The following is a 15,346-nucleotide window of genomic DNA, read 5'->3' on the forward strand; positions in this document are numbered from 1 at the left end:
GGGAAGAGAAAAAAAAACTCAACGACAAAACAACAACACATCACCACACCACCATTGTTTAGAAATAATGCAACGTTTTGCCGTCCGGATGATTATTTGTAGATAATTGGCTTGGGAATATATAAGGCAATTATTTCTCCACACTAATAATTATTTTCATATAATCAAGGTAATTTTTCACAGCACAATTACAAAGCAGAGGAATCGATGTTGTCAAACAGACATTGGTGGACGTTTTTGTTTCTTCTTTCTTTCTCTCCATCCTTTAGTTTCAGCATACGGGCATGACGGCTTGAGGCAGGCCTCTCTTGGGCACATACGGTGTTGTCCTGGTAACCATTTTGATGCACTCGATGATAGGGCAGACACTGAGACAGAGAGTGCAGCCGGTGCAGCTGTCGTTAACTATAGGGAAATGGGTCTCAGGGTCAAACGAAATAGCCTGCAGAGAGAGAGAGATAGAGAGAGAGAGGAAAGAGAGAGAGCGTGAGAGAGGGGAGAGAGAGAGAGCAAAGGCTATAAGGTTTGGAATGGCTGCCATGGACCATCATAGACATGGTTTTAGCGTGTTAGGCTAGCACAGGAAGCCCCGCAATGAATCCATGTTATGTAGCTAGTAGACCAATGTGTTCTGCACTGTTACATCAAACAAGGCATATTGTGTATTCTGTTATCACAGGTAGCTATGTTACACAGTGGGGATTTGTAATAATATTGAGTTCTATTTAAATCATCTTGCTCTGAAAATGTATAAATTGCCCTCATGGAAACTGCATGGTGTTGCATATTGCCGTCAATTCATCATGCTGATACATAATTTACGTTTATCGTTCATGCGCAATCATAAAATACATACATATTTACAACAGATGTCTTCAACATATTGTTGTGAAAATCATTCAAGGGACATCTACATCTAACCCTGTATGCAATATTAATGATAAAATATATATATACAGTACCAGTCAAAATTTTGGACACACCTACTCAAACAAGCGGATTTCTTTATTTTCACTGTTTTCTACATTGCTCTGGATAACAGCGTCTGCTAAATGACGTAAATGTAAATGTAGTGAAGACATCAAAACTATGTAATAACACACATGGAATCATGTAGTAAGCAAAAAAGTGTTAAACAAATCAAAATATATTTTGTATTTTAGATTCTTCAAAGTAGCCATCCTTTGCGTTGATGACAGCTTTGCACACTCTTGAAATTATCTCAACCAGCTCCACCTGGAATACTTTTCCAACAGTCTTGAAGGAGTTCCCATATTATGCTGAGCTTTTGTTGGCTGGCCTTCCTTCACTTTGCGGTCCAACTCATCCCAAACCATCTCAATTGGGTTGAGGTCGGGTGATTGTGGATGCCAGGTCATTTGATGCAGCACTCCATCACTCTCCGTCTTGGTTGTCCTGTTGAAAAACAAATGATAGTCCCACTAAGCGCAAACCAGAATGGATGGCGCATTGCTGCAGAATGCTGTGGTAGCCATGCTGTTTAAGTGTGTCTTGAATTCTAAATAAATCACTGACAGTGTCACCAGCAAAGCACGCCACACCATAGCACCTCCTCCTCCATGCTTCACGGTGGGAAACACACATGCGGAGATTATCCGTTCACCTACTCTGCATCTCACAAAGACACGGCGGTTAGAACCAGAAATCTCAAATTTGGACTCATCAGACCAAAGGACAGATTTCCACCGGTCTAATGTCCATTGCTCGTGTTTCTTGGCCCAAGCAAGTCTCTTCTTATTGGTGTCCTTTAGTAGTTCTTTCTTTGCAGAAATTCGACCATGAAGGTCTGATTCACACAGTCTCCTCTGAACAGTTGATGTCGAGATGTGTCTGTTACTTGAACTCTGTGAAGCATTTATTTGGGCTGCAATTTCTGAGGCTGGTAACTCTAATGAACTTATCCTCTGCAGCAGAGGCAACTCTGGGTCTTCCTTTCCTGTGGCGGTCCTCATGAGAGACAGTTTCATCATAGCGCTAGATGGTTTTTGCAACTGCACTTGAAGAAACTTTCAAAGGTCCTGAAATTCTCCAGATTGACTGACCTTCATGTCTTAAAGTAAGGATGGACTGTTGTTTCTCTTTGCTTATTTGAGCTGTTCTTGCAATAATATGGACTTGGGTCTTTTACCAAATAGAGCTATCTTCTGTATACCAACCCTACCTTGTCACAACACAACTGATTGGCTCAAAAGCATTTAGAAGGAAAGAAATTCCACAAATTAGCAAGGCACACCTGTTAATTAAAATGCCTTTCTCATGAAACTGGTTGAGAGAATGCCAAGAGTGTGCAAAGATGTCATCAAGGCAAAGGGTGGCTACTTTGAAGAATCTCAAATATAAAATATATTTTGATTTGTTTAACACTTTTTTGGTAACTACTTGATTCCATGTGTGTTATTTCATAGTTTTGATGTCTTTACTATTATTCTACAATGTAGAAAATAGTAAAAATAAAGGAAAACCCTGGAATGAGTAGGATGTGTCCAAACTTTTGACTGGTACTGTATATAAAAAAAAGTGTCTGTCTGTGTGGAGCCACCTATTTGATGGAGACACATTATCCTGATGAATGCCGGTCTTCATTAGACACCATTAATAACATATAATCCCTCTCAGAGATCCACTCACAGACAATGAGCTCTGATAGAACAGTCCGTGCTACTTCATCAATACTTCTGCTGATAGATAATGGGGACATTTATTTACCAGAGAAGAAGAGGAGATTCATTCTTTAATAAAACTGTCATACTGTTCCTTCCTCCGACAGAGGTACTTTCACAGAGAGCGAGAGAGCGAGAGACTAATGTGCGTCACTGTGACTATAATGAAAACTAGGCCTTGTCACAAGGCATCTCTTTTTCAGGAGATAGTAAGGGCCAGTCTGGTCCTTAAACAGGCTTTGATTAGACTTGTTCCCGAGTACGTGTGTCTCTGAGTGAGCGTGTGCTTCAAACAAATGGAGGGGATGTACAGTGCAGTATGTACCTGGTACCCAGAGTCATTGCAGGTCATGTAGCACTTGCCACAGTTGATACACATTTCCTCATCTATAACAGCCTCGACCTGCTCTGTGTTGTTCAGCTCCCCGTACGCACCGATGTGCTTCAGAGCCCTGGCTATAACATCCTGGGAACAAGGCAACACAAAATAATTACATACAGAACATATTATAGATATATATAGGATCTCTATGGCAACACACATTGATCTAATGACCCGGTCTCAGTCATGTACTGTATCTTACATGCCTTGTAAACATTATGGCTAAATCTAGGCATCTGTTCCAATATCTACACTGGCATACTGCTAAGAATGAAGCAATATATTGGGCATGCATTCTACAGTACCTCAAAAACATATTTCAAAGTATTATGGGAGAACTAAGGTGTGTTCTCCTCTCTCTTACCTTGACAGCTGGGACTGGTCTCTTGGGGGTGTACGTTCTGGTGCCATTGGCCTCCACTACTGTGGTCTTCTCAACGTAGTCTCTCACTGCCTTCTTGTAGTCGGCCAAAACCTTTTTCTTCTCAAGCAGATAGGGTCCAAAGCTGGGTAAACTCTTAAAGTAGGATTGATAGAAGGCTGAAGGTTAGTTGTTAAATTCTAACAGCTTCAGTTGTAACTTAATATTGGAGGTAGTGAAATTCTGAAAAATGATTGGCTTTCCAGGATAGCTTTTTTCTGTGAAACTCGTTGTAGTAAATCGATTTTAGTTTATTCCTCGGGTAAAATATGACTGACCACCTTTTTTCATTTAGAAAAGTAATTTTGGTTTTAATCAAAAGTGTTTAAAGATAGATGTGACCATGTTATTGATGGTTTTTGATAGTTTAATATGGTTCTATGTGAGCATTTTACTTATTCATAACTCTCCAATTATCTTAGCAATAACAAAGTAATAAATTACAATTTGTAGGAGTGAATTTATTTAAATGTTTTACCAATGACATGTCTTATGCATCTATTGTCTACCAATGCCATTTCACTTGTATCAATCTTTTGTATCTCTTGGTAATATTGTCTTGTGTCCTCTTCAACCATATGTTGACAGGTTTCTTTACCTAAGAGAGAGGTTGTATGTCTACTTAGTGCTGATGAGTCTTTAAGCTGCACCTCCAGTACAGAGTACTGAAGCATCACTGATGTGCCTCATTAGAAGCATCAGATGAGAACAAACAGACAGCGAGACAGGGATGAGACAGGAATGAGATGAGGATGAGATGAGGATGGGAGCTCAAAGATCCACAGACTGACCGCATTAAAGGAACACTGTTTGCTTTGGAGTAGTGGCCACTGTTTTTCATCCTGGGAAATTAATGAGATCCTTTCGGCCAACATTTACACATTAACTGTATCAAGCTGGAGGTGTCCCCTGGGCTTATTGAGTGTTGTACAGCGTTTAGATGTTTTTCTTCTCCTCCTGTACACCACAGCAAGTGTACAGGATTACAAGTGAATGACCCACTTTCCCCCAAAACAAGAAAAAAAATTGTCAAAAACTAAAAAGTACAATAAAACCACATTTGCTTCAGTTCCCGTTTGAAATTACATCTCTTTCCCCATCTGCTGTGCAGTGCATCGGACGTGATATTGAAAAATTGTTTGGCTTTTAAAAGTGAAATACAAGCTGATGGCGGTCATGGAGGGTGGTTTTCAGGGAGATTATTGTTGTGGGTTTACTCCCGTTTGCATCTCCTGTAGGCCCTCTACTGTAAAATCATGCAATATATTTGCAAAAATATTCATTCGCCTTCCTGGCTTAAGACATTACCGTGTCAATGAACAGGAATTGCTTGCTCACTCAAAATGGTTGCTGCTTGTCTGCGAGCTATTCCCCTTGAAAACAACGTGTTGGCGGGATGGAGGTGATGCAGCTACAGGAGAACATTACCTAAAGCACTTAAAGGCTTGTCTGAAATGGGCAATTTTGTTTCAGAGAAGAATAACAGCCGAAACACAATAACATTCTCTAAGAAAAAAATACAAATTTATGATTGTTTTTTGAGAAAATCTTTGAAAATGAGTTTCCAAGGGTGTACGATTTCATCCAAATTCAGCTACAGCCCTTGTACAGCCTTTCTGCTGTATAGATGTGGGACTTGGAGTCATAGTTCTCTGTGAACAGTATGGTCATTCATGTTTGTCTGATATAACTAATATCACATTACAAACATCAAGTCATGTCTCATTTTCAAGCATCAATGTTGTATTTCATAGATAATTGGGACTTTCACACAAACAGTAGTCTTGATCTTCCAAAAACCATGCACAGACAATTTTTTAAAATAAAAATTGCCTGATGAATCAATATTTTCCATTCGAATTAAAACGGACAACAGTTAGGGGCCCATACTACTACAGTGACCTCATTGATCACTTAATGTGTTGTGAAATCTGTTATGAAATGTATTGTAATGTTTTAAAAATGTTATATAAATGCTTTAATTTTGCTGGACCCCAGGAAGCGTAGCTGCTGCCTTGGAAGGAACTAATGAGGATCCATAATAAACACAAAATATAAATCAAGCCATGAACTTTCTCAACCTTCAGTCTCTTGACCGTCAATCTACTCATGATGATTATTGATGTTGTTTTTAAATTGCTTGTTTTTTGTTGTTGCTTTACAGCGCTTTGAGATTTCTTTATGTAATGAATTGCGCTATAAAAGTTGAATAAATTACTATTATTATTAAGCACATGTCCCCTTTAATCTGTGCCTGCCTATAGCAAAGACCAAAGGTACACTTTTGATATTCAGATGTTACTTGAGCCAGAGGAGTCTTTGATCCTTAACAAGGACCGTTTGTGTGAGTGCATCTGAGATAGAGAGATACAGAGAGGGGGGAGGAAACAGAGAGAGAGACAGAGGGGGAGAAACACAGAGAGAGAAAAAGACAGAGAAAGAGAGATATCTAGAGAGAGAGAGAGAGAGAGAGCGCGATAGCTAGAGAGAGAAAGGGAGAGAGATCACTCTGTCTTTATCCATACATCTCCATAGCCCTACCCAATTGTGTGTGTACGTGTACATATGTTTGTGTGTGCTTGTAGAAAGACGTCCACCACAGGCCCCTTGCGATCTCTTGGCAAGTGCTTAAGTGGAGAAGTAACTGCTTGTTGTGATTCCTCTAGATTACCATATTCATGACGGTTTGAAGGCAGAATCCCACATACTTATGGCCCCAACATAGGAGGGGATTAAGCTCAGGCTGGCAGGCTGTTTGTCTGCCGTGTGTGTGTGTGTGTGTTTGTTTGTGTGTGTATGGAAATTGCAGTGATGCCAGACAGGCAAAGCAAGCTCCAACACAACATGCCACTGAGGCCGTGTGGAAAGCCAATCCCATACCTAGGGTGCCACTAATTCATTTCAACCGCACATCTCCAAATTGACCAGAGGAAATGAGCTAAGACCAAGCTGTTCAAAGTATCAACATTGATTCAGGTTTTGAAATGTCACTTTTTTTCTGTCTCAGTTTCAACTTGCCTCCTTTAACAAGCAGCTTTTTGAAATATATCAGAAAAGTTATCATGAGACAAGCAATTCTACTGGAGCTCCTCCTGCATCATCCAGCACGACTATTAGATAAGAGACTTTACTGAGAAGCTATCTGTGAATACTAGCAGGTGTGCTTCCTCTGAAAGTTAGGCTCAGGATTAGTCTCCTTGGCATATCAAGCTATTGTAACTCCATTTATTCATGCAAGCAAATAAAAATTAACTTGTGTTGCCACTAGTTCTGTCGTTGCTAAAATTAGTAAATTGATTGAAAAACTACACCTGCACTGATTCAGTTTCAAACATACTTAATATTTAATGTGCTAGCAATGTGTTTCTGTGCTCTGAGAGACCATAACAAAACAGAGATCACAGATTGTATTGCTGTCTTTCTCTGTCTTCTCATCCACAGCTGTTCTCCAAATATCACCTCCAAACCGGTGAGCGAAGTAAACCAAAGTACAGATGGTTAGTAGGCAACACATTGCAACTTTTATTAGTAGATCCCCGGGAAAAACAGGTGTGCGTGACATGTTTTTCCGCTTTTCATTGAACCATTTATTCAAATTAATGCGGTTTGTTTTTAATTAGATTTTTTTCTCTCTCTTCTTCAATTTCATATGGTAATGAGATCATCTCTAAGCTCGATAAATATCATATGCCCACATTGTGTGCATAACATTAAAAAGTAGCAAAGGTTTTAATTGTACATGAAATACCACACATTCAATTTGAACCACCTCTAAACATCCATACGTAGTGACACACCAGGACATTTCACATAAGGACAGCCAATGTCCAAATCATTAGATGTATGTGCAGTCTGACTTTTACAGGAATTATACACTGCTACCCTATCGTGCCCTTATGTTTCAAAAGGAATCTCAAGGCAGTCTGTCTGTTCTTTCGTCCGTCCACACAAGGCCATCCACATGAAAAGACTTCAAGGTCATAACACTGGAAAGCACTCCCTTATGCATATTGTGCTGCCAGGCCACACTCCAAAGGAGAAGCCCTCCAACCCTCTGTGAGCTAGGCCTCTCTACTGTATCTGCTAACAACATTAAGGCTTATTGCTCCCTCAAATACACGCTGCCATTAAGAAGAGATCAGGTCACAAGTCTAAAGAAAGAAAGAAAAGCAACAACAACCCCGGCAGCATGAAAATTGGGTGATTCATCCTCACTAAACTACTGCTTACAATGTGCCATAATTAAACGTGAAAACCTAAATGTATATATCTGTGTGTTCAGCCCTCATTAATTTAAACCAGGCACAGTAGTACCAGATAGGTTCTAATCCAACAGTTATTCTGTTCTTGTTTTTTCCCTACCTCCTCTTCTTCTTCTTCTTTTCCCCCTGCTATAACAGAACATTAAAATGTATTTTAGCCTCTAAGGTCCATGACTATAAACCACAGAGTGGAAGGAAGGGGCTGGGGAAACCACAACCAGAGATGAAGGCCCACCACACCAACCACAGCAAAGAGAGAGAGAGAGGGAGAGAGAGAGATTGGGTATGTTGGGTGCCGTAGTCTTTCACCCAAACTGCCAAGCAGCGAGCGCCAGCCACGTCTTAAAACAATCACACAACAACCCTTAATTGGATGCCAGTGTGTTCCTCCCCCTAACAGGTAAACAAACAAACACAATAACTTGTCATCAGTTTGATTTGTTTGTGTGTTGTATTTTGTTCTGTTTCTTTAAACTGTTAATCAAGAGAGCAGTGTAGCAGGAGGAATGAATAAGCTGTATTGTATGTGCATCAATTCTGCCTTCCTAAATGACGCTGTGAGTGGAGAGGAGTCTGTTACCTTGTGTGTCGGTACAGATCACAGTTTTAGAGGTCGGAAAATCACCTCCCATGTAAAAACTGTGTGGGTGAAACTCATCTCCAAAACCCCAAAGTGGCAATTAAAAAGTTCCTGCAAAGGACTTGTTGACTTGTGTTGCATGTTCGTTAACATTTATCAATATGCAAACCAATTTTGTCCCAATTCATTCTGATTTGGCCGCATTATACCACACAAGTTCCACAAAATACAGACGAGTAAGCTTGGTTTCCAAATGTCCACATTTCTGTTAATTACTATAGCTTCCGCCTTGGGCCAATCAGTGTCATTTTGTAAATGCCGGATCTCGATGGCAAGACACATCATTCACCCAAGTTTCGTCAAAATCGGCCCAGTGCTGTCTGAGATATTGGTAAACTAATGTACGTACGAACGAACGAACGGAGACAGGTCCACAGTTCCATCCCCGATTTCATTGTGGGTGACAATGAAGGCACTGAACATTGAGACATGGTAGCTGATATTTGGTCAGACCAACATGTCCGGACATTGCCTCTCCTAGCGTGGTGTAAAGAGCATGGTTTCTCTCCTTCTCTCACTGTCAACCCCACCAACAGTCAGAAAGACAGTCAGCCAGCCAGCCAGCCTGCCCGCCCACCAGAGGTCCCTAATAACAAACACACAAGCGGCTCAGAGACATGATTTGGCCTCTGTCTCAGGGGCTGAATATGAGGGCGGCCTAATGAAAGATCCCAAAGAGGAAGCAGACAGCCGTGGCAATAACTGTACATCTATACTCTGGTTGGGGAGGACGGTCTGGCTAATGGTCTGGAGGACAGGCTGACTCCCCCTTCACTTCTCATAACATTTACCACAGGCTGTGTCCCAAATGGCACCCAATTCTATATATAGTGCACTACTTTTGACCAGGATTACAGATTAGGTCCCATTTTGGATGCAGCCACAGTATGGTTTGGATTCCACAGCCCACACCTGGACTCACATCAGGTTCAAACAGAATAAACAGTGGGTGTAATTGATGTACTGAACACGTTGGGAGAGGGATTTAAAGGCTAGTGAGTATGGATACCTAATCTGTATTTAAATCTGATCCTACCTTTAATTGACAACAATGTCAGGACATTTACATCTAGTGGAAACGGTGCCTGAGGAAGGTCTGCAGCATCATCAAGGACCACATAAATACCATCCACGAGCTGTTCACTCCCTTATTGTTGGTCAGACAGTATCGGAGCATGAGGTCTGATACCAACAGGCTCAGAGACAGTTTCAATCTACAAGCCATCAGACTGCTGAACACTTGAACTGGACTGACCACCTGCACCTTAGCACAAATGCACTCACTCAAGCTCACACCCACACAGACATACACTCATCCACACACGCCCATCACAACTGCTGCTCAGACTCTTATTATGATTGCTAAATGAAACACTTGCCCCAGAATCACCCCTTCCCCAAAACACGTGTAAATATTGGACAATAAATTGTGCCTTCTTGTATTATAATTATGCTAAAAAATGTATTCTGTTCTACTAAGTCATTTACCTTATGTTTATGTTCTTATATTTGATTATTTATTATTGTTGTTGCATTGTCGAGAAGGAACCTGCAAGTAAGCATTTCATTGGACGCTGTATACCATGTGTATCCTGTACATACGACTAATAAATGTGTCAAGTAAAGGTAGTCTTACTCTGGGTAACTTTGACAATCTACAATTCAAATAGCTGTATTTTGTGCCTTTTAGAGGCATATTGTGGTTTCTCTATCAGTGCCAACAATCAAAATGGCAACAAGGTGCACTATCATAATTTTACATTTGAGTCATTTAGCAGATGCTCTTATCCAGAGCGATTAGGGTTAAGCTCCCTGCTCAAGGTCACATCATCAGATTTTTCACCTAGATGGCTCGGGGATTCGAACCAGCAACCTTTCGGTTACTGGCCCAATGCACTTAACTGCTAGACTACCTGCCATTGGATTAAATATCTACGAAAATACTTCAACAATCAACTTTCCATCAATAAAGTAATTGAACATCAGAGTAGTCAGGACCACCTCCCTCCCCAGCCAGCACCCTTCCACCACCCCCAATATCAGCCCATCACCACCTCACCTGAGCCAGAGTGTTGCCAGGCAGGCCCCCAGCAGAGAGGGGGTAGGTCAGGCTGGTCCAAGGCTTCATTACCCCTGCAGGCCTGCCAAGTTCAACCAGACTCCGCCGTGCCGTGTAGACGGCCAAACCACTATTTAACAACCCCCCCTCCCCAACTGTGCAGCAGCTCAGGGGTAGCCTAGCCAGCAACACCTCTCTCACTCCCACCCCTTGTTTGGCATTGGCACCAGCAGAGAGGAGGAGGTGGAGGAGGAGAAAGAGAAAGAGGAGGAGGCGACTGTGTGGATTGGGAGGCTGTGTGGGGGTGGAGATACCAGGAGAGACACCACAAAGAGGTAACATTGGGCTAGTTCTAGGGGACTGTGAAGCTCTCTCTCCCTGTGTCGGCCCAGTAGTGGGTCTCATCGCCTGTTCCAGCCAGCCTGCTGCCTAACAAATACCTGTGGTGCTGAGCCTCCCGTCTAGGGCATGAGCAGTCCCACACGGAGCACATGTTAGCTTCACACGTTAGCTAGCATCTCAGAAGCCTAACTGTTACTGTCAGCTCACAGGGTTGCAATCACCATGCAGTAGAGTGAAGGGTCTGCACTTCAGTTTGCACCATGCACTCCATGTTTCTGCTGATGCTATGACCCAGTATGTACTGCATATCAGGCGTGTGCTTAGTGCATTCTTAATTGCAGTAAAGTAAGACTAGTCTGTTTCTGTAGCGTGAGGCAGCTTGATGGACAAGTACACCTGGACCCTGGACATGATGCTCTTTATTTATTTATTACAAATGTTTTCGTTTTTCCTCAGATGACCACTCAAGACATGGACTTTATAATGACTGTCCATCTCATGATGTTGTGATGTTGTTCTTCAAGTCTTTTTTTGTGTTTTAAAGCACTTTGCTATTCTTTGAAAAGCGCTATAAAAGTTGAATAAATGATCCGTATTATTTTTGCAGTAGCAGGGATTTTATGTCTGGCATGTTATATGCATGTTCCAGAGTCCAGCCAAGACTGTTGACTGTGTGCAAACAGCTGTACATGAACCTGTGTTGACAGCCCAAAAAATTTATTTGTTTGATGTAGCCACCCACTATTGAAGCACAGCCAAAATAATTATTTGATTTACCATTGAGGTAATTTCAGTCTACTTCTTAAATTACTTATGAAGGACTGAAGTTCACTGAAATTGGACTCCACACTCTAAACGGTGAAATAAGGATAGATCATCCCATGAGAGAGCATGGATTGCCACCGAGGCAGACTATTTGAGACAGCATTCTCACACACTACTTATACTAACAGTGAGAGAGAGAGAGAAAAGATGTCTTTAGCTGAACGCTCCTACCCCTTTTATCAACTGACATTCCTGGGAATTGCAGTGACAGTGACTTCTCTTCTCACTTTCTTTTTCTCTTTTATGAGCTCCGTCTCTCGCTCTCGCTAACTACCTCTCTTTTTTTCCCATTTGAGGTTTCTTTCTCTACCTTTCTCGCAAATGTCTTGTGCACTCCGACACACACAGCCTCACTGTCTCTCTACCAAACCTTTTTTTCCCCCTCCGACTACTCTACCTTTGAGTCTGACTTTCTGAAGCACGCACACATCCACCCACCCACCCATCCACCCCCACCCAATCACCCACAACCCACATCCACCCACCCACCCACCCCCACCCAATCACCCACAAACCCACCCACACACATCCACCCACCCACCCACCCACCCCCACCCAATCACCCACAAACCCACCCACCCACACACATCCACCCACCCACCCCCACCCAATCACCCACCCACCCCCACCCAATCACCCACAAACCCACCCACCCACACACACCCACCCACCCCCACCCAATCACCCACCCACCCCCACCCAATCACCCACAAACCCACCCACACACACCCACCCACCCACCCAATCACCCACCCACACACCCACCCCCACCCAATCACCCACAAACCCACCCACATCCACCCACCCAATCACCCACCCCCACCCAATCACCCACAAACCCACCCACACACACCCACACCCTCGTACAGCTTACTATAGTTAAACACGTACACACACATACATACACAAACACAAACCCTTGGCTTGACTGTACTGTAAGTAATGTGATCCTGCCCCCCCCCTTCATGATGTGCTTGGTGTATTTGTCTCATTGGGTCAATGCCACTGTTCCTCTGCCTCGCGGCAACAGCTGCCCTACACACAAACACAGGTGAGATGTCACTTTCTATCTATACTGTCCACTAAGTCAAAGACAGGGCCCAGGCTGGCTCTGTACACCAGGCCTCCATGAACGCTATGAGGCATTCCTATCTATATGTAACTGCCAAAATAAAGGAAACACCAACATAAAGTGTCTTAATAGGGCGTTGGGCCACCATGAGCCGCCAAAACAGATTCCATGTGTTTTGGCATAGATTCTACAAGTGTCTGGAACTCTGTTGGAGGGATGTGACACCATTCTTCCATAAAAAAATCCATAATTTAGTGTTTTGTTGATAGTGTTGGAAGATGCTGTCTTAGGCGCTGCAACAGAATCTCCCATAAGAGTTCAATTGAGTTGAGATCTGGTGACTGAGACACACACACACCATTTGTTTTAAATGTTGCTTATCTTTAACTACATTGTTGGAAAAGGACCCGTAAGTAAGCAATTTACTGTTAGTCTAAACCAGTTGTTTATGTGACAAATACAATTTCATTTGACACACACACACACACACACACACACACACACACACACACACACACACACACACACACACACACACACACACTTAAACCCCCTATGCTCCTCTTTCAAAGTCACTGAGATCTCTTCTTCGAGACATGGTAGCCAAAATAATGGGCAACTGGGCATTTTTATACATGACCCTAAACATGATGGGATGTTAGTTGCTTAATTTACTCAGGAACCACACCTGTGTGGAAGACAATATGCTTCAAATCCTTAATTTACTCAAGCATTTCCTTTACTTTGGCAGTTACCTGTACCTATCCACCGATACAAAAACAAAACAAAAAAAACTTCATATTTTTGGCCGACTGTAACGCAACGTCTGAAATCTCCCAACTAAAAGTAGAAGACCTGGACCCGGTTTCCTGATACCAATATTGTCCTGTTTTAACAATGCATCTTTCCTACAACAGCCGAAGATGTAACATGCGTTTCCTAAAACACCACTCTGAGAGAACGGTCGCTAAGCGCGCCGTTGAAGCATGTGTCATACTGATAGGATCGAAAGAAAGGCAGTGCTGCTCTCGGATTAGCTTTCTCAATTCAAATATTACCATAACATTATAATTATTTCACAATACTGACGGATCAGCTCCTAGAGAGATACACTGCATGACCAACAGTATGTGGACACCTGCTCGTTGAACATCTCATTCAAAAATCATGGGCATTAATATGGAGTTGGTCCCCCCTTTGCTGCTACAACAGCCTCCACTCTTCTGGGAAAGCTTTTCACTAGATGTTGGAACATTGCTGAGGGGACTTGCTTCCATTCAGCCACAAGAGCATTAGTGAGGTCGGGCACTGATGTTGGGGCGATTAGGCCTGGCTCGCAGTCGGCGTTCCAATTCAACCCAAAGGTGTTCAATGGAGTTGAGGTCAGGGATCTGTGCAGGCCAGTCAAGTTCATCCACACCGATCTTGACAAAACATTTCTGTACGGACCTCGCTTTGTGCACAGGGGCATTGTCATGCTGAATCAGGAAAGGGCCTTAACCAAACTGTTGCAACAAAGCTGAAGCACAGAATCGTCTAGAATGTCATTGTATGCTGTAGCGTTAAGATTTCCCTTCACTCGAACTTAGTGGCCTAGCCCGAACCATGAAAAACAGCCCCAGACCATTATTTCTCCTCCACCAAACTTTACAGTTGGCACAGTGGGCAGGTAGCCTTCTCCTGGCATCCGCCAAACCCAGATTAGTCAGTCGAACTGACAGATGGTGAAGCATGATTCATCACTCCAGAGAACGCATTTCCACCGCTCCAAAGTCGAATGCCGGCAAGCTTTACACCACTCCAGCCGACGCTTGGCATTGTGCATGGTGAACTTAAGCTTGTGTGTGGCTGCTCGGCCATGGAAACCCATTTCATGAAGCTCCCAAAGAAACATTTATTGTGCTGACGTTGCTTCCAGAGGCAGTTTAGAAAACAGTGGATCCTGGACTTCCTGACGGGCCGCCCCATAGGTGGTAAGGGTAGGTAACAACACATCCATCACGCTGATCCTCAACACAGGGGCCCCTCAGGGGTGCGTGCTCAGCCCCCTCCTGTACTCCCTGTTCACTCATGACTGCGTGGCCAGGCACGACTCCAACACCATCATTAAATTTGCCGATGACACAACAGTGGTAGGCCTGATCACTGACAACAACGAGACAGCCTATAGGGAGGACGTCAGAGATCTGGCCATGTGGTGCCAGGACAACAACCTCTCCCTCAACGTGATCAAGACAAAGGAGATGACCGTGGACTACAGGAAAAAGAGGACCGAGCACGCCCCCATTCTCATCGAGCGGGCTGCAGTGGAGCAGGTTGAGAGCTTCAAATTCCTTGGTGTCCACATCACCAACAAACTAACATGATCCAAGCACACCAAGACAGTCGTGAAGAGGGCACGACAAAACCTATTCACCCTCAAGAGACAGAAAAGATTTGTCATGGGTCCTCAGATCCTCAAAAGGTTCTACAGCTGCACCATCGAGAGCATCCTGACTGGTTGCATCACTGCCTGGTATGGCAACTACTCAGCCTCCGACCGCAAGGCACTACAGAGGGTAGTGCGAACGGCCCAGTACATCACTGGGGCCAAGCTTTCTGCCATCCAGGACCTCTATACCAGGAGTGTCAGAGGAAGGCCCTAAAAATTGTCAAAGACCCC

The 15,346-nt window shown here is 43.2% G+C and overlaps 1 protein-coding gene across 2 annotated transcripts in view; it reads right to left on the reverse strand.

Moving 5' to 3' along the window:
- Positions 1-257: 257 nt before the first annotated feature.
- dpyda (dihydropyrimidine dehydrogenase a) overlaps positions 258-15,346 on the reverse strand; it is a 216,110-nt gene continuing 201,021 nt past the window's right edge. For both annotated transcript variants that reach the window (XM_029698324.1, XM_029698334.1), the window contains exons 21-23: positions 3,428-3,580; positions 3,007-3,147; positions 258-442 (exon numbers count right to left, since the gene is read on the reverse strand). In XM_029698324.1, coding sequence (XP_029554184.1) covers positions 272-442; positions 3,007-3,147; positions 3,428-3,580 — 465 coding nt within the window. In that variant the 3' untranslated portion in view covers positions 258-271. The remainder of the gene's footprint in view (positions 443-3,006; positions 3,148-3,427; positions 3,581-15,346) is intronic.

The sequence above is a fragment of the Salmo trutta genome, chromosome 2 (assembly GCF_901001165.1).
Source record: "Salmo trutta chromosome 2, fSalTru1.1, whole genome shotgun sequence".
In the NCBI taxonomy this organism is placed as follows: domain Eukaryota; kingdom Metazoa; phylum Chordata; class Actinopteri; order Salmoniformes; family Salmonidae; genus Salmo; species Salmo trutta.